Source organism: Lissotriton helveticus, chromosome 11 (genome assembly GCF_964261635.1).
Source record: "Lissotriton helveticus chromosome 11, aLisHel1.1, whole genome shotgun sequence".
Lineage (NCBI taxonomy): Eukaryota > Metazoa > Chordata > Amphibia > Caudata > Salamandridae > Lissotriton > Lissotriton helveticus.
In genome coordinates, this window is record NC_136072.1 from 783,980,276 (window position 1) to 784,008,126 (window position 27,851).

Consider the following 27,851-nt stretch of genomic DNA (forward strand, 5'->3'; position numbering starts at 1 on the left):
CTCCCAGAATTCATGCACTACTTTCGAATCAGTAAGCCCCGCCTATATACTCCTTGTTCAATCTATTTATAAACACAGGAAAGATCCCGTCGTGGACAGCTGCGCAGGTTATGCCAATATAAAAGAAGACTAATCTCGCACCCACAAACCTTGCAAACTATCAGCCCATCTCGCTGCTTCCTTTACTAGGCAAACTGCTAGAAGATCAAATTAACAAGCAACTTTCGGACTACTTGGAAAATAACAAGACCTGGGACCCACCTCAATCTGGGTTCCGATACTTTCACAGCACGGAAGCCGCCTTAGTGGGAGTGACAGATTACATAGGTTTAGCTCCTGATGCTGATATACCTGCTACGCTTGTGCTGTTGGATTTATCAGCAGCATTTGACCCAGTGTCCCATACTAGACTGCTACAATGGCTGTATGAAATTGCCATCTGTGGGCAGCCCTACAATGGTTCTCTGATTTTTTTATAAACAGATCCCAAACCATCTAATTGGGCTCTTTCAAATCCTGTACTATGATTATTGACTAGGTTGTGCCCCATGGCTCATGTCTAAGCCCCATGCTTTTTAGCATCTATGTCACCCCCCCCTCGCCAAGATCATCAAAGCTTTCAGCTTTGAAATTCTGTCCTAAGCTGATGACACAGTTGGTCATCACTTTCAACAAAGTCCTGAATAAGGCAAAAAAAAAACGCTTTGCGACAGGAATGAAAGGAATTGTCGATTGGATGTCTACCACCTGTCTTTAACTGAATGTGGGAAAAACTGAGATTATTCTGTTTGACAGAGCCCAACAGCTTTGGTCAGCCGACTGGTGGCCTGAAGAACTTGGCTTGGCACCAATACACAAACAGGGAGTTAAAAACCTCAGTGTCCATTTAGATCAAACCCTGAACAGGGAAAGAGAAGGTTCTGTCTACTGTGGGTACTTGCTACCACATGATGTGCCTTTTTGAGGAAGGCTCTTCATTTTCTTCCTCTGTCTGAGAGGAAAACATGGGTGCAGGCGCTCATTGTAAGCAGATTGGATTAGGGTAACACTTTACTTGCTTCTGCAAATGAGACTTTACTTTCAAAACTTCAAGTTATACAAAACACAGCGACCCATCTCTTTTCCAATCTTCCCTCTGGTACCGCTTCCACTCCTCAACTGAGATCTGTGCATTGGTTTCCTGTAAGAGAATAGTTTTTAGAATGTGCTGCCTTACCCACATGTCGCTTACAGGGAAAGGCCCCAAGTACCTCAACAGAAGCTTAAACGTTACGGTCCAGTTAGGACTCTGAGATCCAGCGACAAAGGCTTGCTCACTGTCCCTCGCATCATAAGACTAGAGCAGGGAGCAGGACTTTTTCCTTTTTGGCCAACTCTTACTGGAATGAACACTGCTTTTCTAACTCCGAGTCTTCCCGCCGGTGTTTTTGCTTCAGCGCCGAGATACCTCTCCCAGGGTGATTCGTGCACGATAATAAATCTCTTTAACATAACATAGCAGAACATGTGGCCTTAAATATAGTTTGGTGGAAAGGCTACTCTGTCAAACCATGGCAAAAATTCTGTCTGTCATATTACCGATGCTATAGAGACCCCACCATGTATGTGACAGAGTATCTTGTAAACCAAATTCTAAATAAGGATCGAAGTTCTTATCCTAAAGCTATGTAAATATGGTTTACTCAGCAGTACTTATAGACTAATCGTTCTACCTTAATATAGATGAAAAATATATGTCACGATATTTACTACAAGACAATGTATTTCTCTCTGTCGTACTCTAGACTGGCACATAAGATTTTGACATCTGTTAGAACACATTAAATGCTTCAAGGGTCAAAGATTTATTGGTGTCTCTAGGTTCACAATATGGGTTCATGTCTGTTGCCCATGAGAAAGCATATGACCACAAGAGGTGGGAGTTTTAATTGGCCTGCGCTTGCAAAGTTTGGTCTGAGAAAACACTTAGAAAGGTTAGAGTTTAAAATCAGAAACTAGATTTGACTGTCTTGTTAAATTTCCATCTTGCAGCATTTTTATAGATCCCTAGGGTTACTTTCCTAACTATTAATACATCTTGCTATCATGCCCTTGGCAAATCGAACTCACAATTCTTCAAATACAGTTAATGTTTTGCACAGCAGCTATCTTAAAAGGTTACAGGATTGAAGTGCTGAATATCTACCACTAAAATATCATGGTTCAAGACCATCAAGGGACAGAATATTGAAAGGTAAGTGTTTATAGGTAAGCGTTTATGTGGAAGTACACATTTACTGCTCCAAACTCTACATCTACGTACCTTAAAAATATATGTAACACATAGGTTTATAGATGTGGAGTTAGACACAGAAAATCTAGACTTACTCACCTGGAAATATTTTTTGCAATATAATGTCCTCTATATTCTGTCCCATTGGTATTCTCTGGTTGCGCATATTCAAGGTGCACACTGGTTGCAGTATATGCAGAGTATTTGTTGTTATATACTGCAACTAATGAGTGTATAAACTGGTATATGGAAACAAAGTAAATAAATGCAAAACAGAGGTGATGCAGGGAACTACGCCTTTCTCTATTCCATCTGAGTCCTAGTTATCTGTGGTTTTTAGTCCCGTATAAGCAATGAAATATCATTACGTTAAATGGCCGTTAAATGGCATCTCATGTTTAGGTTTGGTCAAGGCTATCAGAGGATTGCCTCTGAACCTAGTTAGTTCTCTTAATTACATTAAAAGGACCATTTTGGCAGCAATTTCTTTTCCAAAATACCTCATTTGTATATCCTGCAGCTCTTCCAAACGGACAAATGATTACACATGCCACAAAAAGGAATCCACGTTATATGGACAAGCTGTCATGAAAAGTGGCTGGGCTCTTCTTAATTTAAACTTTTATGTTTGGGCTATCCAGCTGAAGTGGGTCTTGGAACTTGTAACACCCACCTTATGTAATGTAATCAAACAGATAATGGATACCTTGCCGTATCCCCTTTCCAGGATTAAATACCCCCAAACATTCTCCAAAATAGGTGAAAGCTGTTCCTTTTTTAATTAAGCTGATCAGATTCTTCTAGGGGATGGTATGAGAGCCATTAACGTTTATAGCTAACTTACTGGTCGGAATATCAAGGTCAAAGGGATTCCTTATATCTTTTTTAATATCATTTGTCCCTGGCTTTCTATGTGATAGGTTCTCTGATGTGAAGACTTTTATTTTTCAGACTATCAAACTGTTTCTAGGTCTTGTTTTTTAAAGCTGTGTTAAAGTTGTGTTAATCTACGATTATTATATGCGACTCATTCATCCTACAGGCAAGGATATTCCTTTAAGGTGCATATCAACACCAAATCCAATGTTGGAAATTTGCCCTTTCTGCAAGATCACCCAATTTATTTACCTTTTTTTGTTGCTGAACCCAATCTTCTGCTGGCTATGGTTGTCTGTGCACTTTACCCCAGCTAACCAGTAGTAAAGTGTTTCTGCTCCTCCTTTCAACATGTAATTGGCATACCTGATTGGCATATGTAGCTTACCTATGAGTCACTAGCAATGTGATACCCAAAGTGTACCAAGGGTCTATAAGGTAAATGTCACCAGCGGGCTGCAGCACCTATTGTGCACCCACTGTAGTGACAATGCAACCATGACTGCAGGCCTGCCACCAGTGCCTGTCTGTAGGTTTAAACTGCAACCTCGAACTGTCAAAATAATCTTCTTTGACAGGCCTACACCTGCCTTGTATACATTAATAAGTCACCCCAGAGCAGATCTTACTGCCCACTACGGCAGGGTGCATGGTGTTTATGAGTAGGACATGCAAAAGTATAACAATATTTTTTTTTATTTCTGCCTAGGAGACAGCTGGAGAAATATTTCAAGAAATCATTTTAACAGTTAAAGAAAATTCAATGTAATGGTAAAGTCGAATTTGGTGCAACTATTACAGAAAAGGTACTTTAGAAAAGTTACCTTTCACATGCCTTTGGGTTCTAAGGCCTTTCAGTGCCTTCCAACAGTCACTTGACAGCTGATGGCTCCCCTATGCAGAGGTGTGAACGGCTTCCAGGATCAAACAATAGGCTGACCTGAATGAGCGGATATGACCCATCTGAACTGGACAGAATATGTAGATGAGGCTAGAAGGATCCTCTTTGACATTAAAGTCTTGCTTGAATGTCACATCCTGTTTCACAGGACCGCTACAGTTTTTCATGTGACACTTGGCACACACTTCAAAGAGGCTTCCCCTGTCACAGCTAAATGAAAGCTAAAAGCATGGCCTTTTTTTGTCCTCCCAGTCAGTCAGGCCCTAATCACAGTGGAACTCGCTTTGACATGCCCAGCTGACCAGTGGCAAGTGACCTGAACTGGACCCTCCTGTCATCTGCTGCCTATAGACTGAGTATTTAAGTGCCTGAGATTGTAGGCGGACTTTAGATATATACTCTGGTGGATTGCGACTTAAAGACCAAAGTCAGAAGTTAAAATGTTTGACCATGGTGAACCAAATATATCCGACCCGTGCTCCATTGCGGTCAGCGTCAATTCTGCCTAGGTCCTGTTCTACCACGGCCATTGAATTTCATTGACTTTGTTGTGCTTCTTGGCACTGCTTCGTTGAAATTTCAAAATGTATATACATATTTATAAAGTTCCCCTTAATGGATTTTTTTTATTTTGGTGTGATTCTCTTTATTAAATTGTACTCTATGTTTCAAATTCATTTTTTGATTCTTATTGTTTAACATTTTAACTTTATTACTGTTTTAGTACTGCATAAATACTTCATACATTGCCTTGAAGTTAAGCCTGTCTGCTCTGTGCCATAGTTACCAGATGACAAAGCTAATTAGTGAACTTTAGTGGGTCACCCTGACAAGGATTTTGATTATTACTTGAAGTGGTTACTTACCTCCCTCAACGAATACCCCAATTTGATACACCAAACATGAAACACAAAAATGTTTCAAATTATGGGACACAGAGCCAGGCAAAGTCGGGAATTTCTTAAACTTAGTAGAGAGCACTACCACGTGAAATGGCTGTGCTCGAAAAAAACCTCAATACATTGCCTTACATGCTTCGGAGGTCCTTAAAATCATGATCAACAAGCAGCATCAATTCGTTATATGCTGCTGATGTGTTCAATAATCATGTTGTATTGGGTTCAAATGAGTAACTGACTTACTTTATCATGGGTGGAGTGGGGTTAGTCTGATGATGTGCCTGCATTTCCTTCGTCATCTTTGGAGTCCCTCCTCTGTACGGTTTAATCATAAAGATTGAGGGTGAAATCTATTAGTTTGCTAAATCATGCCAGAAATTGGATAGGTCCGCTTTTGGAGAATCAAAGTACCCCTTCTATTACGGAATGGCATAGTGAGACTCATAGGAATAAAGTGTTCATTATACTATGTTACACCCTACTGAGCGATTACTCCTTTCTGGGCTTATTACGTGCAGTTATGACTCATAGTTAGGCTGTGATTTCTCCTTTGTTCTTTCTACTTTTTCTTATGAAATCCAACAGAATACTGTTAGGATGAAATATTGTACAAGTGGACATAAGCCCTGTGACTACTTTATTGTAAGTAGGTTCATATGTTTACACAGATAGGGGGACCACGGTAAGGAGTCAACCATGGTATGCAGGGATGAGAACTACAGAAAGAAATACAATTTTTTGGTGGTCCTAGTTTCATTTTGGTCCTCTTCTCCAACTACTACATTCCTGCTTGTGTACACAAGTTGAAAGGACTGTGGATAGATTCTGATGTGTTAGTTACAGGCTAGTGAACACATTATCAGACTGTTTAACAAGGACTGTAGGGTGAGCATAGCTGAAGTACTCAAACATTGTCAGAATGCTAATCAAACCTAATTGCAGTTTATTATAATGAAACACTGTACAGAATCGAGCACATTTGGGGGCCTGTACTTCTCACACAATTCATAGCCTATAGATAAACACTTAAAACTGCAGTGGTACATACTACATGAGAATGTGAGTTGTAAATATATTTAGAGAAATATATATATCTTTTTTTAAACAACGTTGTTTTCCAATTTTACATGAATTAAACATTGCAGCAGTATAGATATTAACCATAGAATGCAGGAAGCAGACAAAGGGAGCAGCACCCCGGGTCATGACACATGCCAAACACACAATCATGTTAGTGGACCACTGCACTCCAAGGTAGAAAATGTTATCCAAAGGTGAATATTCTTCAATGGTAATAGGTGCGCAGGAAAACACCTTCTGGGTCCAGGAATTGTCTTTACTAGCTGTAAGGCGTACTTTGCTCTTAAACACACAATCATGCCATTCGATGACAGGACGCCATTATGCGGGGCCTTCACTGTCCTCGCTGTCCTGTGCAGCCCCAGAGGAAGAGCTTATGTCCTAACTCCACAACACACACTCATATTTTCCTCCACTTTTTCATCCCTCCTGCTAAGCTTCAGGTGGGCTTCTTCTGCTAACGATCATTCATCAACATCCCTGTGCCGGTGGACTATCTCCGGAGCACACAGTCCCATCCCGGCGAAGGCCACCATGCGTGTGCTGCAAAACTTTATAGGCATTCTTGTAACTTTTATGCATTTGAACGTCTCCCAATAAACATTGTGGGATCACCAACACCTGTATCAAGGTTACCTTGTAAGTTCACACACCAGCTGGTCCCAGAAATCATGCACTGCTCAAAAGAGTACATTGCATGACACGGTCTGTGTAAGTGAGCTGGCACGTGCCCAGTCTGTATACACCAAGGGCGCACCCAGGTCCCCGTCCCATGCCCCCGTGCCCGCAAACGGCTTCCCAATGCATCTGGTCTTAAGGCTTTCTACAACAAAGATATCAAGTGCCTGCTGGACAGGCAGGTCAGCAGGGCTCCCAAAGTGGCAGACACCCCTAGTGCCGCAGGGAATGTGGTCCATGTCTTCCTGGCCATTTCCGCCACGCCAGCATAGCACAAGAAGTGTCCCGGTCCCAGTGCAAACTCTGTTTGAGCATTTTCTATTAAGATGAAAAGCTTATTTGGATGCAAGTCCCCAAAGCTTTTTATAGCCCCCCCATCGCTCAAGGCCTGGAAGGAAATGTTCTCAACCATTTGTCAGACCAGTGCCAGTACATAGGAATTAAATGGCTGACAGTTCAAGTTTGACATTTTTCATGTTAGTGAAGACCTGCAAAACAGGTAGTAGTAATGCGACCCAAAAGCCTGGATAGATTTGATAAAGCAGGATTAATCATCCATTCACGCCCTTGAGCACTTGCTGGCTTAATTTAATTTGTAAGCTGAACTTTCCCAACATTCCATAACAGACCAAAGTCTAATTCTGTTTTGCTAAGGTATGTGGTCTGGAGGGAAAGTATTTCAGTTACATAGAGGACATCCAGGTAATAAACTGTGGATTTGAAATCTACAGTACCGTTTGGATTTTTATTATGTCTTGGTAAAATAATACAACTACATACAAAATATACACATACAACCCCAATAAGTTAGATCACAGTTATACCACTAGCAGGTTTACAACCTAATTACCAATGGTTCTTTGTCACATGTCTGACGGGCACTGGGGTATGAGGGCAACTGATCTTCAACAATCAGGATACACAGCCATATCAACTACTATGTGGCCTAAGGTACAAAATAGGTGGCTGAACAATCCTGGGCTGTTACCTACCTTATGAAAGAACAAAGACAGGTTATTTACAAACAGCAGTGGCGGATACCCCGCAATGGTGGAGGACCGTTGCCCCCGCCCCAAAATTTATCAAATAAATTGATAATAAAACTGGTTTATTATCATTTTATTTTTCAGGTTCTAAGACCTGGCGAGTGTTGGGGGCAGAGCCAGTGCAGTCACGAGAGGGAGTAGTGGTCACTGCACTCAGTGCACATGTCGGTTTGGGGGGCTGTCTCAGGACGACCAAACCGACATGCGCACTGAGCCGTCTCCAACCCAGCTGCGTTGCCAGGTTGGAGAAAGCAAGCACATGCTCCAAGTCCCTCTGGGAGATCGAATTCATGGCGCGCAGGCCAATCCTGATGCTGTTTTTAAGCAGGAGAGCAGCGTCAGGATTGCCTGTAGGAAACACTGGGAGCCTGTGTGCCTGTGTGCTGCAGCAAGGACATGGCGAAGAAGAGTGTTGGATGGCAGGCAAGTTCTTTTTTCCCCAATTTATAATTATTATTTTTTTATTAGTTGTCTATCCACCCCACCTCCCTGTCGTCTGTCGTCAACCCCCATCCCCGCCTCACCACTCTTTCCACAGATCAGCCGCTACTGCACTGCAGAGACATGGAAGTGAGACCTATTGCATTACCATTCATACCAAACACATTACATGTACATCTGACATTTTACGAGAATTTCCCAAGCGACAGGAGGGTTTAATATAAGATGTCAATTAGTTACAAATATTGGAGAAATGGGAGGAAGAGCAAAATAAGGAGGATGCGGGAGAAAACATAAATAAATTAGGTAGGCGATAAAGAATAAAAGTATCTTGCCAGCTCAGACCTACCTTGTGCTTACTGTATGCTGCATACTCCAAAGCATATCTTTTCAACAGCTCCTTCTTCAGTTCTTCTGCCTTGGGGAATGCAATCTCCTTCAGTTTCTGGAAGCAAACAATGCTTTATGTTAGAAATACAGCCAAAGAGACAGATGCAAAGATATTCAGAGAAAGACTTTATGGTCTCTCTAGTTTCTAGACTTTGTACACACATTTTGTTCAATCTTTCATTTTCCTTTTGATTGACGTTTCAGATTATGAAAGTGTGGGTTTCCATTTGATTGTTTCACCAAAGATGGTTTGCTTGTTACCTTTTTTCCTTAGAAAACCTTCCATTATCACTAGGCTACTGAGGATAACTGTTCTTATCGTCTGCTACTGTATGACTAAGATAAGTTTTGATGATCCAGGCTTGATGATCCAGGCTTTTATGTGTTTAAAGGCAAATAAGTCACAATAGGTATATATATATTTCACATACAGATTTAATTCTCATATGAAACCAGGTGTGGCGATGAAAAAAGAAAAAAATGCAGCGCTATTTGGAGAGGTGCAGTAGCTGTGTGATATAACAGGGCTATATGCAAGTTAACATAGGAAAAGCAAGACATTTTGATAATCAACAAGCTCACTGTTTGAAAAACACACCAACTGTCCAAAAAATATTCATAACAGAAAGCAAATATTTATAGCCGATAATCTTAAAGCAATCCAGAAGTGGTTGATGTTTCAGTCCTCTCAAGCTATTTTGGGGGCCCTCATCAGGAAAGGTAATAGGTTTTTTTGAAAACAGTCATATATCACAATCTTGCATTCATTTGGATGTAAACATATACATACAATCAAAAATACATGTTTTAGGAGGTTGCCAAAGAAATGTTTATGTATAAAAAATTACGAAAGGAAAGGTCTCCGACACGAGACCGGCTCCACTCCTCCCGGGGTCGGTGCGAGTTACGGGTGCCGAATCCCAGCAATATACGAAAGAAATCCCCTTTCGAGCTTTTGCTCGAAACGCGTCAGCCAGTAAAGTAACTTATGATTATAGTCACCGTGGAGTGAGAGTCTTCTTTCCACCAAGAACAACCTTTTGCTGGGGATTTCTTTTGTAGAAAAATTACATATACATATAATAAGTTAAAGTGAAGTTATGGTAAACCAAAAACCTTTTTTTAAACAAGAGAAGAACTTCTCCAGTCATAGTTAGCTCTGCAATCCATGACTTGCAGAATGGCCACGCAAACTATTACTCGCATACTGAATACAAATGCCATAAATAATGTTACTGATAAGATTAGATATAACAATCATTAACACTCTGAATAAAATGACTGCAAATGTAGTATTATGTATTGGTTTCCTGTTATTTAATGACATTGTGCTTTTAGGTATTGTTACTCTTTGGTATATGTACTGTGAGCCCATAAGTATTGCCAACGGTGGACCTATTGACTATGAGCTATCTAGATTCTGCTGCAAAGATGGCCCTAATTACCACCCCTTGACATTGGTAAGAGATTCGTCTGGAGATACCCGTTTGATTCACACTGATGTGCATTACAGCTAAACACCTCCACTTTGGTCTAGTCTGTCATGAGCTCTAGAACACTGGTGGTTTATTCAGGTGCTGATGGCAAACTTCCTATTGGAAAGAAGGTTTTCTCCCGACTACCACTGCATAAAAGCCATACTTTTTCAGTACTTCCTTAATGGTAGAACGAGCTCGGACTTTTAAAGCATTGGCAGGAGTTCATAGATACCTGAATGCTGCTTTGTAGATGTCTGCAAACTCTAGGAGAATCATTGTATCTGGTTTTATGGTACATTTGCTGTGATGACCACTCATGGGCAGATTGGCAACCATCCTGAACTTTCTCCGTGTGTACATTTTTCTCACTGTGGGATGATGACTTCAATAATGTTTGGAATTCACTTTATAATCCTCCACAACACTTCTTTCTCTGACACGCTACAAATATAATGAAATCCATGCTTTATGTGTTACCATAAACCTGAATGCACCTGATCAAACTGACAAAGTTTCTGATATTATAGACAGGTGGAAGAACTTCCTGATGATCAAGTTACCATGTGCACTTGTTTAGTTGCACCTGATTTTAATTACTTTAATCTCTTACTGATATGAAAGCAGTAAGGATGCACTTATTACACAGAAAGCTTCTAAACGGCGATTGATTTTCTTGTGGTATAATTGATGACAAAGTGTAATGCCTGTTATTTGTTATATGCAGGAAGATTTAACCTCTGGTAGGTCTTGATGTCGGATAGATGACAGCTATGTAATAATGTGCATAACCACTGAATCTTAAGAGGGAGTACCTTCGCATTACTATTGATTTATATCTGGCAAGTTGGTATTTTGCTCTGGAAAAACAGAAGCCAGAAAAGAATGCATGCATGCAGAACAAAAGAAACAAACAAGCACTGGCAAAACCAATAGGTCTCGCCTTTTGGACCTATTTACTTTGCAAGTGCAGGGTGCAGATGTTGCACAGCATCAGCAAAAAAAAAAAGGAGATATTATTTGACTGCGGTGATGAGTAGAGTCATTCTGTAAGTGTGTGCATGTGTCACAACACACACCTGCTCGTACAAAATAAGGCGCGCAACATTTTACCTTTTTTTATTTAACGATATGGGATTGCAGGCGCCACTTGGATTGGTAAATAAAAAATATTTGCTTTGGCATGAAAGTACAAATATAAAAATAAAAAAGTATTGCAAGAGTAAGGGGGACAATGAACCAGTTGGTGGGTGAAGAAGAGAAAAGCAAGACGCCAGAGAGAGAGTAACATAGGTGTGAAGTACAGCACACAATAGAGGGACCAACACAGAATCTTTTGCAACCATACAGCTTGTGCTTTCTGGTAGTAAAGATCTACAAATTGTACCCATATCTGTATAAAATAGTTTTCACGGAAGACATACTGTTTCCAGCTGTAGGGCAATACATGGAAGGAATGTGCAGCAGACTAAGGGTCTTATCAACCGTGAAGAGAGTGCCAGGCCCAGTGCAGGGCGTAAGGGTCCTGGTCCAATGCTCCTGGACCCTGCATCTAAGTATCAAGTGGAGAAGAAGGCGGGACAGTACCCATAAAAAAGATGAAGGTCGGAGAAGATCTACTCAAGGGCTAGAGCTATGCCAGAAAAGAGAGAAAACATGGGCATCAATTTATCAAAATGCCTGGGGTAGCGGAAATGTTATCACATGCCCTTTGACCTTAATTACATAAGAGGAAGAGACGCCATATGACCCTTGACCCTGATATTTTTTTCAGGAAGTCTTACCATGCAACTGAGGACATTACAAAAACTGACATCGCTGAAGTTCCATTATAACTGCATTAATAATGTAAGAACACAACACAGACTAAGGTCCATTTTAGCTACCATACATATATAAATGATGGTGCTAACTTGCCCTAAATTGTAGTGAACAAGCAAAGTGAGAAAGCCAGGTCTCTACTAAGGCCCCCCGAGAGAATTCTTTTAAAGAATCTGGCTAAAAAGTGAATTTTTATGCACAATTTTCACATAGATTTGCTACAAAGCCATAGGATCTGAAAGATTGAAATGTTTTCATGGTAAGCACAGCCAGTGAAAGCTGCCCTCCCCCAAGAGGCGACCCCATTTTTCAAAATGTGCGATGTATGCCACCATATATCAACATTTAGCTCCATTGTGCCAGGATTACCAATTTGTCATGAGTGCCCCAATATGCCAGTGCCATACATAACCCATAGGTGACCGTAATGTCAAAATTACCTCAGTATGTCAGGGTCAGAATTTTGTCATGGTTGCCCCCTTCCCATATGTCAGGCTGTTCTCCTTTATATTAAGAATTACCTACAATGTGGTAGTACCAGCATTTATATACAGCTATGCCATAAGCCAAGAATTACTTCTAATATGCCATTAGCAGCATTTTGTAACAGTTGTCTGTCATGCTAAGAATTGCTTCAAATATGCAAGTACTGGTATTTTACCATGTCTCTCTAAAAGACAAAAACTACATTCAGTATGCCAGAGTCAACAGCAGACTTGCAAGCATAAAACAACATTCTCACTCACAATCACTTACATACACTCACTCAATCATTCTTACTCACACTCATTCTCACTTCCTTAGACTCGTTCTTGTTCGTTCTCACTCACTTGCAGTCACTAAATTTCACTCATTATGACTCACTTCTGCTTCCCTACACTAAGTCTTATACATTCTCTCTCAATGCCCACCAGACTCTCACACGCCCTCTTACACTTAAATTTACACTTGCTCACACATATACATGCTCTTTCTCACAAACACACTCTCACTCACAAGCACACTAACATACCTCAGCTTCCACCAAAGGTCCCATTCCAGCTCACTGCGGTCCTTTTTTATTACACTAATAGTGAATAAATACATGGATAGAAAATAAGGAGTGTGGGTTTGGCCATGGGCTCTAGACACTTATTTTGCCACCAATGAGGCCAGGGGTCTCAAGATGCAAGCCAGGTGTAGCAATGGTTACCCTAAATGAGATATTGATCTTCACTGGGATTACATATTGCACTCCCTCCCCTACGTGTGTCTTCATCACCTATGCATGCGTGCAGTGAATGAGCGTGTTTTATGTCACATGTGCCACAGTTGTTGTTTTTAATGTTGTTTTAATGTGCATAAAAATATCAGTGCATATTTTACAATATTGCACTGCAAAAGAAGTTGATACTGTTGTGTGTACCAATACTAGGTTTACCTTTTGTCCGTACCACTACTGCTATGTGTTTGTCTTTCTTCCCTTGACTATTGATTGAAGAGAGGTAGGTCCTCTCAATATTTTCCACTGTACCCTTCACCATAAATAATAAAGTCTAGGTTTACAAACTTTAAGCCCTGATGAATGCCCAAGACCTTTTTTAGGCTCTATTAGAAGGACTGAAACATGTTGGCATAACAACTCAGAGGTACATAAGGGTCTCAGTAACCACATAAGTCCTCTGAGACTACCTTATAGTATTTTTATTTAAGCCTAAGGTACCACCTGAATAAAGGATACTTTGAGTACATGGAATATCAAGGGAATTTACAGATCACTCAGTTCTCAGGCGCAGAGGATTAATATTGTCCTCTGTAAGAGTTGCATATAACAGCATCACAAGCGAACAGGCTAAAGAAAAGACAGAGAAGGACAGTTCTTCAACACAAATTACTCTGCATTTGCTAGAGAGGTAATGATCTTGGTCCGGGATGGGTTTCCCTTCGAACCATTTATTATAGTGTCACACCTGAAGCCAGATATATCCTAATTGAAGGCAGGTTGTATGGGTACCCGGTGATAGACAGAATACATAACCCCAATAGCGAACAATCTTCATTTCTGAATAATTAAAGATGAAGCACAGGAAGTAGGGATCATCTGAGCCATCCCTGAATATCTGCTCCTCCATGGGAAATTCTATTTTGTATTATTTTTGACTGTAGAAATAATGAGTCTTGTGATGACCTGAGAACGGTGAAGATTTTGTTTTTTTTGTTCGGGCAGAAGTGAATGATTATTTGGGGAGGTGGCATGGATGCAATACGCAACTTGAATTTGTTTGAAATCAAACACTCTCTGATCATTTCATTTTAAATGATTAACAGTGAATTTAAAATATGAACGGTCCAGAACCACTTTACTTTTTACCCAGGCATTATTGCAGCACATGTTCTCATGTGCTATCTCCTTCAAAATATGCATTCATTGTATCCTTCAAAATATGCATTCATTGACACAAATACATCCTATAGGAACACTTTTTATGTTTAGTTTTGATAGCCAGGCTCCGATTAAGGGACACAGGTTGCCTTTTCAATTCGTTAATACTGTTAGAAATGGCAGTGCCCAGTAAGATTTCACAAAGATGAGACAGAGAAAAACTATGACATCATACTGGGAGGGGTATTTACTGCAGGGACATCACAAGGCACTAGGATACTATGGGAAAGAAAACCAAAAGATAAAAGAGGGCTATGTTAAACAAGCATTTGCAATGCAATAGGTCTCGCATTAGGAAAGTTTGAGCTATTGGTATTGTAAATGACTAATTTTGTATTTATGTGTTGGTTTTGAAAATAGCTAAATTAATAGCTTTGTCATTTACAATGCCAATAATTTTAACTTTCGCAAATGTGACACCTATAGCATTTGTAATGCAATATGTGTTGTATTTACGTGACTTAGATGTATTGATATTACAAATAACAATGGCTTTTATTTTTTGTTACTAATTAATACTTAAATAAAAGTTATTGTAATTTATAATGGCAATAGCTTAAACTTTTGTAAATAACTTTTGTGAAGATTATGTTTAGTGAATTTTATTGTGACGAAAATCCAAGAACAGAAGTGAAATATTAACATCTTTTTGTGACATTTGAAATAAAGCTTGAAACATTGAGAGAACATATTTGAACCAGTTGTTGTTGAATGGTTGCACAGATTGATGCTGTGGTGGTGCTGAGTGATGTTGTGGTGGCGAACGAGTGATGCTGTGGCGTTCAGTGATGATGTGGTAGCGCATAGTGATGTTGTGGTGCCCTGAGTGATGCTGTGGTGGTGCGGAGTGATGCTGTATGCTATGTTTTGTTTTGCTAACCTATGTTTTGTTTTGTTATGCTATGCTATGCTATGTTTTGCTAGCCTATGCTTTGATTTGTTATGCTATGCTATACTGTGTTTTGTTATGCTATGTTTTGCTATGCTATGCTTTGTTTTGCTATGCTATGTTTTGCTAGCCTATGCTTTGATTTGTTATGCTATGCTATGTTTTGTTATGCTATGCTATGTTTTGTTATGCTATGCTATGTTTTGCTATGCTATGCTATGTTTTGCTATGCTACATTTTGTTATGTTATGCTATGTTTTGTTGTGTTTGGTATGCTATGCATTGTTTTGCTATGCTATGTTTTGTTGTGTTTGGTATGCTATGCTTTGTTTTGCTATGCTATGTTTTGTTATGCTATGCTTTGTTATGCTATGCTATGTTTTGTTATGCTATGCTATGTTTTGTTGTGTTTTATTATGCTATGCTTTGTTTTGCTATGCTATGTTTTGTTATGCTATGCTATGTTTTGTTGTGTTTTATTATGCTATGCTATGTTTTGGCATGCTACGCTATGCTTTCTTATGCTATGTTTTGTTATGCTTTGCTTTGTTTTGTTATGCTATGTTATGTTTTGTTATGCTATGTTATGTTTTGTTATGTTTTGTTATGCTATGCTATGTTTTGTTATGTTTTGTTATGCTATGCTATGTTTTGTTGTGTTTTGTTATGCTATGCTATGTTTTGTTATGTTTTGGCATGCTATGTTTTTGTGTTTGGTTATGCTATACTATGTTTTGTTATGCTATGTTATGTTTTGTTATGCTATGTTTTGTTTTGCTATGCTATGTTTTGCTATCCTGGTGTGTGTGTGGTTGTGTGTGTGGTTGTGTGGTTATGTGTGTGTGGGGTTGTGTGTGTGCGGGGGTGTGTGAGGGGGCAATGTGTGAGGGGGCAGTGTGTGAGGGGGCAGTGTGTGAGGGGGCAGTGTGTGAGTGGTCTGTGTGAGTGGGCAGTGTGTGAGTGGGCAGTGTGTGAGTGGGTTGTGTGTGTGGTTGTGTGTGTGTGTGTGTGGGTATGTGTGGGGTTGTGTGTGTGTGTGTGTGGGGGGGGGGTTGTGTGTGTGTTGCTCCAGACTGAAAGCGCTTCCCCCATAGAGGTGCCCCCCGGAACAGGAGACTGTGCTCCAAATAAGGACCACGAGAAGTGATGCAAAGCTCCAGGCTGGGTTTCCAGCCCTCAAGCAATGCTGGCGCGAAGCCATTAATAACGGACACAAGGGGTGTGACGAGGATGCCACTAGCGCGCACACGTACCACCCGGCTAGGTGCAGTTTTCTAATGTATAGCTTTGGCAATCCTTGGACCTTCGGTAATGCCAATAAAGCATTACTGCATAGCATTGCATTGTATCGTTGACTGTTTACATTCCTGGTCTACATACATTATGCAACGTTTCTTTGAAGTTACCAGTCCGGACAGTTGTTGTTGTTTGTAATGGCTGCTTATTACCTTAATAACTCTCCCTGTTTCCACCAGCCCCCTCCCGCCCGGCCCCCACAGGTCCCCCTCCCCTTGTTGTCAGGGCCCACCGAGCTGCCACATGGCCACTGATAAGAGTGATGGATGGGCTGTGGCTGGCGCCACTGGGTCCAGTGCTCGGCTGGGAGCATCTTAGGGCACCAGTGGCCAGGAGTCTGGCAGTGTGAGAGGAGGAGAGAGAGGGAGGGCAGGGGGAGATGGAGGGATGCGATGGAGAGAAGCAGGGCAGGGAGGGTGGTGTAGATCAGGGCAGTCTAAGAGGGAGATGAGAAGTGTGAGGGAGGGAGTGAGGAATCTGGAAAAGAAAGGATTTAAAGGAAGAATAACGGGTGGAAAAGAGGAGAGACCAGTGGAGGGAATGAAGAGGAGAAGTGGAAAAGAGAACACAGCTACGGATTAAATAAATTGGTATATAGAGGAAAGAGACGAAGGGAAGAATAGAATGGAAGAGAGAATGGAGGGAAGGAAAAGAGAGGGTTTAGATTAGGGAGGGAGGGATAGAAGGAGAGGGCGGAGGAAGGAAGCACGACAGAAGGTGGACACAGGGAAAGAAACAGGGAGGATAGGAAAGGAGGAAGTGACTTTGTCTCACTGGACAAGTAACAGCTGCAGGAATGTCTCAGAGGACAAACAAAACAAAAACAAGAGCTGGGAGAAACCCTTGGGAGACCAGAGGGTTTAAACAGAAAGGGCAGGTTTAGCCGAGGGTCACAAGGGCATGTAGCTAGTGCCAAGAATTGTTGAGCTGGGGAGGAAATATGGCAAACCTGGTGTTTGTGAGCCTTTGCAAGAATAGAAAACAGTGACCTTTCAAGTGGGAAACTGGTGGAGTACAGAAGGGTAAGAATAGTGTGGTGTAAACCATCCAGGAAGGCATGAAGGGGAGCCAGAGCGTCCCGACTGATTTGGCTAATAGGGAGTTTAAAGAGACATTGTTGAGGTGTAATTTGAATCAGGGTTCACTGTGGAAAAGGAGTTTCCCAGTCGAGTGATGTGCGCCTGTGAGGGTCTAGTTGAAAGATGCATGGGTCCTGGTTTAATTGGAATTTGAGCCCCTCGTCTGAGTAACTGTTCTCAGAATGTCTGCAAAATAGACAGTTTTTTAGGAAAAAATAAGTGGGGGAAAAAACCTTACAGCAGTGGTTCCATCAGAAGTGGGATAATCTTTCCTTTGAAATACGTCCCTGTACTTGCTTTTATTTTTGGTATTCCCTTCTGCCAGGCTTCAATAGTTTTTATGTAATTTATTTTCCCATATTGCACCTTTTTTCCATCCTTCGGATATCACTTCATTAAGATGTGTTGCATTCCCTCAGGCAATATGCAGAATTGGATGCATTATAGGGGCTCACTATACGTTTAATATTGAATTGCAAAATTACCCCTTCAGTTAATCACTTGAAAGATACCTTTTAGTTTGCTAACGCAACTACATGTGCATGACAATTGTAAGAACAGGATGTGATGCGAGCAAGTAAGATACCAAATGTAAGTACATCGGGGGAGAGGGAGTTGGGAAGCTGGAGGGGGGTTATTCAACCAAATTTGGGGTATTTTCTACTGGCAGATTACTTGCTGCCATGTTCATCTAAGCTGTCCTGCTTCCTCGACTAGCTCATGTGACTGACCAATGGAGGGGGTGGGTTTCTGGTCGCTTGTGGAAATCCCCAGTTACCCATTATCAGAGTAAATCTTGGCTGCAGGTATCAGAGTTATGAACATAGTATCCAGTGTGTTAGATTATAGCTTAAAAAAGTACACATACATAAAAGCAACGTCAAGGTCCTGCAGCAAAAAAAAAGCATTTTTAAGAAATATATTTAATACACGTTGGAGCGTGTCTGATAAAAATAGGCTAAACGGAAACCGTCCGAAAAAAAACACTGGATTACTCTAAAACTGATGAGAGCTGGCAGGTCCACTAATCCACATGGACCTCCCGGGCCCAGCCTTTAAACTCCCAGAGCCCAGAAGGCATGCTCCCTCTGAATGCCTGTGCTGTGCAGAGCGTGACTGAGAGGTTAAGTCCTCAACGAGGAATAGCTTGGCTCTGTCTGTGTCTGTGCATAGCGTGACTACTGACTCTGAGGTTTTGTACTCGCCAAGCAATAGTTGGTGTGTGTATCTGTTGTTTTGAGGTGGTGTTACCCTGAAATTATGTTAAAATCGAGGAGTAAAAAAATGTCGGGTAATAATTGCCCACTACTCATGCATGAAAACAAGTGAAAGAATATAAGCAAAGCGGAAACAAGAAAATGGAAGTGTGAGAGAGAGAGAGCGAGAGACAGAAGAGAGTGTGTGAGAGAGAGCGAGAGACAGAAGAGTGTGTGTGAGAGAGAGCGAGAGACAGAAGAGAGTGTGTGAGAGAGAGCAAGAGACAGAACAGAGTGTGTGAGACAGAGCGAGAGACAGAAGAGAGTGTGTGTGTGAGAGAGCGAGAGACAGACGAGAGACAACAAAGTGTGAGACAGAGCGAGAGACAGAAGAGAGTGTGTGAGAGAGAGCGAGAGAGAGAGAGAAGACACGGAGTGAGAGAGAACGCGAAGCCAGACGATATGACATGAAGAGGGGGCGTGTTTGAGATTGAAGGGGGCAAAGAGTGAAAGAAAGGGAGGGAGCGGATGCCGGGATGGGGGGCGCAGAGAGGCGAGGTCTAAGAGAGACAGGGTGAGGCTGAACAGACAGAAGCGTGGTTAGAGAAAATGAAGCATAGCAGCAAGTTAGCAGAGCTGGATAGAAAGGAGAATTCTGCATGAGGGACAGAAGTGAGTAGGGTATGGAATGCAGGAGTTGGGGCGAGGCAGTGGGGAAGAGGGACAGCAAGTGAGAGCAACCATGCCAGCATTCCGATTCACTGGTCCTGTTTATGACCTGCGGGGTGCGTGAAGTGGCTGGTGGCAAATGGAATCAGAGCGGCCGCGGTGGCTTTGATGTTCTTGTCTTGCTTTGTGGGAGGGGTAGGGGGAGCGAATTCCTGTGCACGCGCCTGGCTCACATGAACTATACGTGATCCGCAGTGGGTAGACTTTTCGAAACGCTTACTATAAATCCCGCCTACCATCCCTTCGGGATAAAATAGACGAGACCTAAAAATGAAACCCTACTTGCCACTTGAATAAGGCACAGAAATGGGTCTTCCAAAAACAAATAATTAATTTACCACTCTGCCTCAAGATTCCCAAAACTTAGGAATATTGCATAAATTAGAAGAAAGAGACCTTTCGTTTTGCTTTTTCAATACAATCTGGTGAATATACTTACTTTCAGTGTGTCTTTCTTCTCTGGGGAAGCGGCCGTCTTGTAATCACGATGCTTTGGAAGCTTCTCAATGAAGAGTCTAAGGAGTGATACAGAAATAAATATTACTACTTCGATGGGCACTGCAAGTCAAGATAGGAATACTTTTATAATAAACTGAGGCACAAACATGGGCATTTTCACTGCACTGATGTTCACTGCCTGATAAATGGATCACAGACATAAGAGGGTGTGTCTCAGCTGTGATGATCTCCTGATCAACAGGGAAGTTACAAAGTGATGGGTTGGTGTGAAGATGTTGTGATTTTCTAAGAAATAAGTTTATTCAGGTTTAAAAAAAACACAGAACAAACTATTACAATTGTATAAAAGAAATTAAAAAATAAAGCAGACCTTGAAAATAAAAATCTGAATTCTTAAAAACATTATCAACTTTTCATCAGTTTTTATTAAAGTTTGGAAAACATGGTTTCAAGTATTTAGCACTGTGATGATGGCAGGTTTACATAGTGAGCAGTCTCGTCCACTGGCACATGGGAGAGCTGTGGAAGACTGCTGGTTACAAATTAACGCAACATGGTTGGCTGGTTTATCAGCAGTGTTAATTTCTTTGAAACGGTATTTGAAACACCTGTCCGTGCCTGCAAGCAGCAATGAGGAAGAACAAGTCTGCATCTGGAGTGTGTTATCAGTCTTTAGCCCCTCTATTAAGTCACTGGCTACGTAAGTACTAAACAGCTACCAGGATTCTCCCATTAACTATCTGCTGGATAGACATTGAAATATTCATGCTATGGAATCAAGACCCATGGCACATGGTAGTCCCTCAAGTATCAACTGGACTACTGAGAGTGCAGTCATCAAAGAACTGGTGTCTGTGTATTAAAACATATTTGGCTCTTAACAAGTTAGTTTCCAATTCTTGCCAAGTCGCTCAATTCAAGTCTCAACCTACTCCTCTGGGTGCTGAAGATGCAGTCACTAGTAATGCACTTCAGAGTGCAGTATAGAGGCAGTAGTGGGATACCGAGAAGAGATTGAGACTTTTTGTGCACACTTACTTGGTGTAGACTATGGATCATTACATTATGTACTATATGGAAACTCTTACACTTATTACTTTTTAAGAAGAGGATAGAGGTCCTTACGTGACGCACATTGTTCACAGTACAAAGGCCCTTGCAGAATGTTCAAACAGAAGGTCCTTAAGTGACGTTCTTGATATAAAAGATTGAGTTCATTGTGTGATGTGTTAGGTGTATTAAATAGATGCCTTTCTGCTGTGTACACAATATAAGAAATGAACTAACATGTACAGGTGAAGGCCCTTACGTGATGTACTTGTTGTATAGAATAAATGCTCTCTCAATGTTGCCTTCATCAGCATAGATTGTTGCCATTCGAATCATTTCCACTCCGGAGCGATAGTAACGTTTGGGTGGGATGTCATCATTCACATCAACCGAGCTGCCCTTCTGGATCAAAGCGTGGACTCTCTCTTCAGGGGCGAGGCTGACATCGGAGTGTTCAGGCATGGTGCAGAAGCAGGCTAGGATGTAGAAAAGAAAAAACTTTAACATGATGACCATTACATATCTTGACTATGTCCTTTAAAACAGACTTCTATTTCAACAGTCATCCCCTCACAAACATGACAATGGTGGCAGATAATTACCCAGACAAAATTAACTTTCCCAGCTCCATGCCATCTGTGGCACTGAACACTGTCTGGCCTGCACATTTGTCCTTTGCTTTCACACTGATGTTGCTCTGTAGTCTGGTACAATTATTTAGAGCACAAGTATTAAGCGGATCCACTGGTCAAGGTGTAATCGAGCAGAGAAGCTAGACGAGAATGGTCAAGGGGAAGGAAACCTTTTTTGGTATCTTGAACATAAATGTATTTATAATGATTCTGAATCATCAATATGTGAACATGTGTTTTCGTAACTATCAGCACTTTATCAGTGCCAAACTCTTATCAATCAATTCAATCACTGCAAAGAAAACAAACATACAGAAAAGATCAGTAGTAGTAACATTTATCTCCAAGTCCATTTCATTAAGAAATAAAAAGCACCCAATAGGCATTCCCTCAGATTGGCATCCAAAAAATAAATACTCTACAATGCAAAAATGTTATCTTCTTCTACAGAAACAATACTTTTATATAAATATAAATTAAATGTTATTGCATATTATACATGAAAATGTTACAGGCAATAACATTTCTCTTTACATTTTGTTCTTACAAGGCACAACAGACTCAATATCCTATAATTCAAAATACTTGAAATCACATTCCAAATGGGACTCACCTCTATATACATTTTCATTCTTAAAGCCTCAACAAACGAACTTGAAAAAGACACTCTCCCAAGCACGGTCAAAACTCCTTAAACTGTAACAGTGAACAAATGAATTCATCCACGACAGATATTTTCCATTTCCCTTTCAAATAACTTTCCTGAATAGTGTCTGAAATATGATTAGAGCAACAGCCTGTGTCACCTCCTTTAATAACCTTTCTTTAGGTACTATAGGACTTTCCTCCATTCGAATAGACTCCTAAAATTTGATATCGCTAATCCTCTATTGGTTTCTAATATATATATATTATATATATATATATATATATATATATATATATATATATATATATATATATATATATAATATAACTTAGCCATTATCAATTCCACATGTTCTCTAGATACAAATAAGTAAATTTCTCTAAAAACCCAAAACTACTCCCACTTCAATATCCAGACCAGTAACAACCATAGTTCCATTCAAAATACGAGTATCATATCCATTCTAAACTGGCTGCTTTTTATATCCACCAAGATCAAACTGGCTGCCACCATGTGCCTTACAACGTCCTTACGTTTAAAAAAAAAAAAATATTTGTAATATTTAATATTTATTATGTTTTACTTTTTTTATTGAATTGGTTGATTTTTCAGGTATGGGGACGAATTCATAGTGAAATTCCACATATAAATAACAGCAGGATATTCACAGAAGCAGTGCAAAGAAACAAATGACCTTAGCAACCAGATAACCAAAAATAGTCATACCATTCATAAAAAAATACACAAGCGGTAAAGTGCAATAGAATAATAAATTAAAAGTCAGATACTCATAGCAGCAGGATGGACCAATATAGTCATAATGCTCACACAAACAATAAAATATACGGCCACCTTAAAATTTCCTTGGTTAAAGTGCATTTGTAAACTCCAAATAAAGTGACCTGAGAAACAAGGATCAATACATAAGAGCAGTCTTGAAATTTCCTTGTTTAAAGTGCAATGGTATATATAGCACATTTTGAATCGTATTGCCTTGGCAGCAGACAGTGACTCATACTGTGAAGGTGGATGAAATAATAGCTATGGTACATTAAAAGTCTATATTCTGACAAGACACAATACAGAAGATGTTCAGATTTTTAAAAAGTGCCCGCATGTATCATCACACTACCACTGGAATATCTTCCTTGCGTTACAGACTCCAAAACCACTTATCTGACCCTTAGTTATAACTCCCTATCTATTCGGATATTGGGGACCAGATTAGATCACCCCGACTCCCTCAGGCCCTAACACACATATAGACCCCTCTACATATCATACATAGCCAAGAAACAATCTCCACTCAGAGAAAGCAGGAGGTCCATCTTGAAGCAATGCACATGCGGGTCATAGCCGCAAAAAAGCAAATATATTTCACCCATGGAAAGACAATGGTCCTCACTTACCCCTAACAAAATTATTTGAGGGGTGACACCGATCTGCTTCTTAAGGATTGTGCCAATAAAGGTCTCAATTTCCTGCAAATAATTAGACAGGCAGGGACAAGTACTGAACATATGAACAATTTCCGCTTGCTCGACTCCACAGCTATGGCATTTGGAATCAACCCTCTTACAGCATTTACAAAGCTTACAAGGGATATAGTACAAGTCAAAGACTGCTTTAAAATTCTGGCTTTTCAGGCCCACAGTCAAAAAAGTCTCCCTTCACATCTCCAGAGTGCGCTCAAGTAATTGCCCTTCCACCCCCAAACTTGCCTTGCCATTTGTCGGTTTGGGGTTCTAAATTGTCTGGTAGGCCCTGCACTGGTAAATCATAGATTTGCCCGATTCTGCTTCCCTGCTCCACTGCTTCTATGCATAGTTGGTTCACAAGAAAGATTTGATTCATATACATTTTGGTAAATACATCACAGATCTGCAAGTACTAAATTACACTTCTCTTTCGTCACACCAAACTTCTCCTGTATCTCTCCAAAAGAGGCAAACTGATCTACATCATAGAGGTCCACTATCCTCGAGATGCCACACATCGCAAGCTTTTTACCCAACCCGTTGTGGAAAATGCCTGGCAGAGCAGGAGACCCCCGCAAAGGTGTATAACCAATATATTTGATAACATTAATTTTCCTCCTAATCTGCCACCAGACTTTGAATGTGGCATCAACTGTCTTAAATGGTTTTTAAATTTTTATTTTGTAGTAGCTCTTCTCCAAGTTTGTCAGAAAGCAGCTCTTGACATCAGACCCCAATGTGAGCTAATATACAGATGTCGCTGAAGAACTGATCCTATGTGTACTGCCCGTAATCAGAATCCCTATATGCTGCAACATGCAGGACCAATTTGTACAGCATGAGCCTCCAGGCTCCCTGATTTCTGGAGTGAAACACAACCTTGACGTTCTTGTTTTCTTCTTAAACTCCTATAACAAGCTAAAACACACACTTGCTAATTGAGTTAGCCAGCTGTTGTTGATCTCCATCGGTATAGTTCTCAACATGTATAGCACTTTCGGAAGGAAAAGATTTTTTTAAACTTTGCATCTCCCCACCAGTGAAAAATGCCAATTATTAATCTGGACTAGATCCTGTTTGATTCATATGATCAATGGTGCTAGATTTAACTCTACCAATGTCTTAAGAGCAGCTATTATACTCCTAAATAGGTTGCATCCTTCACCCACCGTTGATCAATTCAATTCAATTCAATTCAGTAGATTTATATAGCGCACTACATACCCAGAGGGTCTCAAGGCGCTTGAAGAAGGGTGGGGGATTACTTGTCGAATATCCAGGTTTTAAGTTGCTTTCTGAATGCTAGATGGTTCTGAGTGAGGCGAAGGTGAGTGGGAAGTGAGTTCCAGGTTTTAGCTGCCTGGTAGGAGAAGGATCTTCCTCCCATGGTGGTTTTGTTGATGCGAGGTACAACGGCAAAGGCTTGGTTGGAGGAGCGTAGCTGGCGGGAGGGGGTGTAGAAGGAAAGTCGTGTGTTGAGGCATTCGGGTCCGAGTTCGTAAAGTGCTTTGTGTGCGTGGGTTAGGAGTCGGAATGTTATCCTCTTGTTGACTGGGAGCCAGTGGAGTTTTTTCAGGTGGCCAGAGATGTGGTCATTACGCGGGATGTCTAGAATGAGTCTGGCTGAAGCGTTCTGGATGCGTTGGAGTTTTTTCTGAACTTTTGCTGTGGTACCGGCGTAGAGGGTGTTTCCGTAGTCCAGGCGGCTTGTAACCAGTGCGTGGGTGACCGTTTTTCTGGTTTCGGTGGGGATCCAGCGAAATGTTTTTTTGAGCATGCGAAGAATGTTGAAGCAAGATGAAGAAACGGCGTTGACTTGTCTGGTCATCGAGAGTGAGGAGTCCAGGATGATACCCAGGTTCCGTGCGTGGTCCGTTGGGATGGGTGCTTTTCCAAGGCCCTCTGGCCACCAAGAGTCGTCCCAGGCGGAGGGGGAGGTACCTAAGATAAGGACTTCTGTTTTGTCTGAGTTCAGTTTCAGACGGCTGTGCTTCATCCATTCAGCTACTTCTTTCATTCCTTCATGTAGGTTGGTTTTGGCGGTGTTAGGGTCTTTGGTGAGTGAGAGGATCAGTTGAGTGTCATCAGCGTAGGAGATGATGTTGAGGTTGTGTTGGCGTGCGATGGCCGCGAGGGGGCTCATGTATACGTTGAAGAGGGTGGGGCTGAGTGAAGATCCTTGTGGTACGCCGCAGATGACTTCAGTGGCCTCTGATTTGAATGGTGGGAGGCGGACTCTCTGAGTTCTATCGGCAAGGAACGAGGAGATCCATTCCAGTGCTTTTCCTTGGATTCCGATGTTTCTGAGGCGTTGTATAAGGGTGCTATGACAGACTGTGTCAAAGGCTGCGGAGAGGTCGAGGAGGATGAGGGCGACTGTGTCACCATTGTCCAGTGGAGTTCGAATGTCGTCTGTTGCTGCGATGAGTGCGGTCTCAGTGCTGTGTTTGGCCCGGAAGCCGGACTGTGAGGAGTCGAGGGATTTGTTGGTTTCGAGGAAGGCGGCGAGTTGGTTGTTGACAGCTTTCTCGATGACTTTGGTCGGGAATGGAAGGAGTGAGATGGGGCGGTAGTTTTTGAGTTCGGTCGGGTCAGCTGTGGGTTTTTTCAGAAGGGCGCTGAGTTCGGCGTGTTTCCAGGTTTCCGGGAATGTGGCGGAGTTGAGGGAGCAGTTGATGACGTCACGGAGGTGTGGTGCTATGATGGAATCTGCTTTGTTGAAGATGTGGTGAGGGCATGGGTCTGTGGGGGATCCTGAGTGGATGGAGTTCATTAGGCGGATGGTGTCCTCAGTGGAGATTGGGTCCCAGTCCTTAAGGATGTTCAAGGGGGGAGAAGGTACTGCAGAAGGTTGGGTGTGTTGGTCTCCGGGTTGGTTGTCAAAGCTGTTGTGGATGTCTGCGATTTTGTCGTGGAAGAACGAGGCTAGGGAGTCGCAAAGGGCTTGAGAGGGAGTGATATCGTTGGAGTTGGCAGTGGGGTTGGTGAACTCTTTGACGATGTTGAATAATTCCTTGCTGTTGTGGACGTTGTTGTCAATTCGGTCTTTGAAAGCGGCTTTCTTGGCAGTCCGGATCAGTTGGTGGTGTCTGCGGGTGGCGTTTTTGAAGGCGTCCCTGGTGCTGGAGTTTGGGTCTTTTTTCCAGGCCTTCATAAGGGAGCGGCAGAGTTTCTTGGATTTCTTAAGATCATCGTTGAACCAAGGGGCGTTTTTGCTGCCTAGTTTGATTTGGCGTTTTTTCAGGGGGGCTAGGTTGTCAGCGCTGTTAGTTAGCCATTGAGTGAGGTTAATGGCTGCTTGGTTGGCGTTTGAAGAGTGGGCAGGGGGGTTTTGGAGAAGCGATGAGGAGATTTGGTCGGTGGTGATTTTGTTCCAGTTTCTTCGTAGAGTGGGTTGAGGGTGGTTGTGGGTTGTGGTCTTTTTGTAGGTAAAGTCAACGCAGCTGTGGTCCGTCCAATGGAGAGCTGTGGTGTGACTGAAGGAGATATGTTTGCTGGAGGTGAAGATGGGGTCGAGTGTGTGACCTGCGTAGTGAGTGGGGGTATTAACAAGTTGTTTGAGTCCGAGGTTGGCGAGATTGTCCAGAAGGGTGGTGGAGTTGTTGTCGTTGCTTTTCTCCAGGTGAAAGTTAAGGTCTCCCAATAGAATGTAGTTCTCGGAAGGGAGGGCGTGTGGGGTGATAAAGTCAGTGATGTCTTCACTGAATTGTGCACGGGGTCCTGGTGGCCTGTAGAGGAGGGTGCCTCTGAGTGTGGTCTTGGGGTCGGTGTGGATCTGGAAGTGAAGGTGTTCGGCGCTAACGAGGTTGACGTCTGAGTTGGTTGAGATGCGGATGGAATTCTTGTGGACGATAGCGATGCCTCCTCCTGTTTGTTTGTAGCGGTCTTTTCGGATGATCTTGTAGCCTTCCGGGATGGCGATGGTGATGTCAGGGGCTGAGGAGGCGTTCATCCATGTTTCTGTTAGGAAGGCGACGTCCGGAGAGATGGTGTCTAGTAGATTCCAAAGGTCGATAGCGTGTCTGTGGACCGAGCGGGTGTTGAGCAGGATGCATTTTAGGTGGTTGGTGTCAGATCTCTGTTTGGTGTTAAT

At 41.8% G+C, this 27,851-nt stretch overlaps 1 protein-coding gene across 4 annotated transcripts in view; it reads right to left on the reverse strand.

The window, feature by feature from the left end:
* STAMBP (STAM binding protein) overlaps positions 1-27,851 on the reverse strand; it is a 110,411-nt gene that overhangs the window by 30,416 nt on the left and 52,144 nt on the right. For all 4 annotated transcript variants that reach the window (XM_078666725.1, XM_078666723.1, XM_078666726.1 and 1 more), the window contains 3 exons: positions 21,259-21,475; positions 19,930-20,005; positions 8,543-8,638 (listed from right to left, as the gene is read on the reverse strand). In XM_078666725.1, the coding sequence (XP_078522851.1) occupies positions 8,543-8,638; positions 19,930-20,005; positions 21,259-21,461 (375 nt within the window). In that variant the 5' untranslated portion in view covers positions 21,462-21,475. The remainder of the gene's footprint in view (positions 1-8,542; positions 8,639-19,929; positions 20,006-21,258; positions 21,476-27,851) is intronic.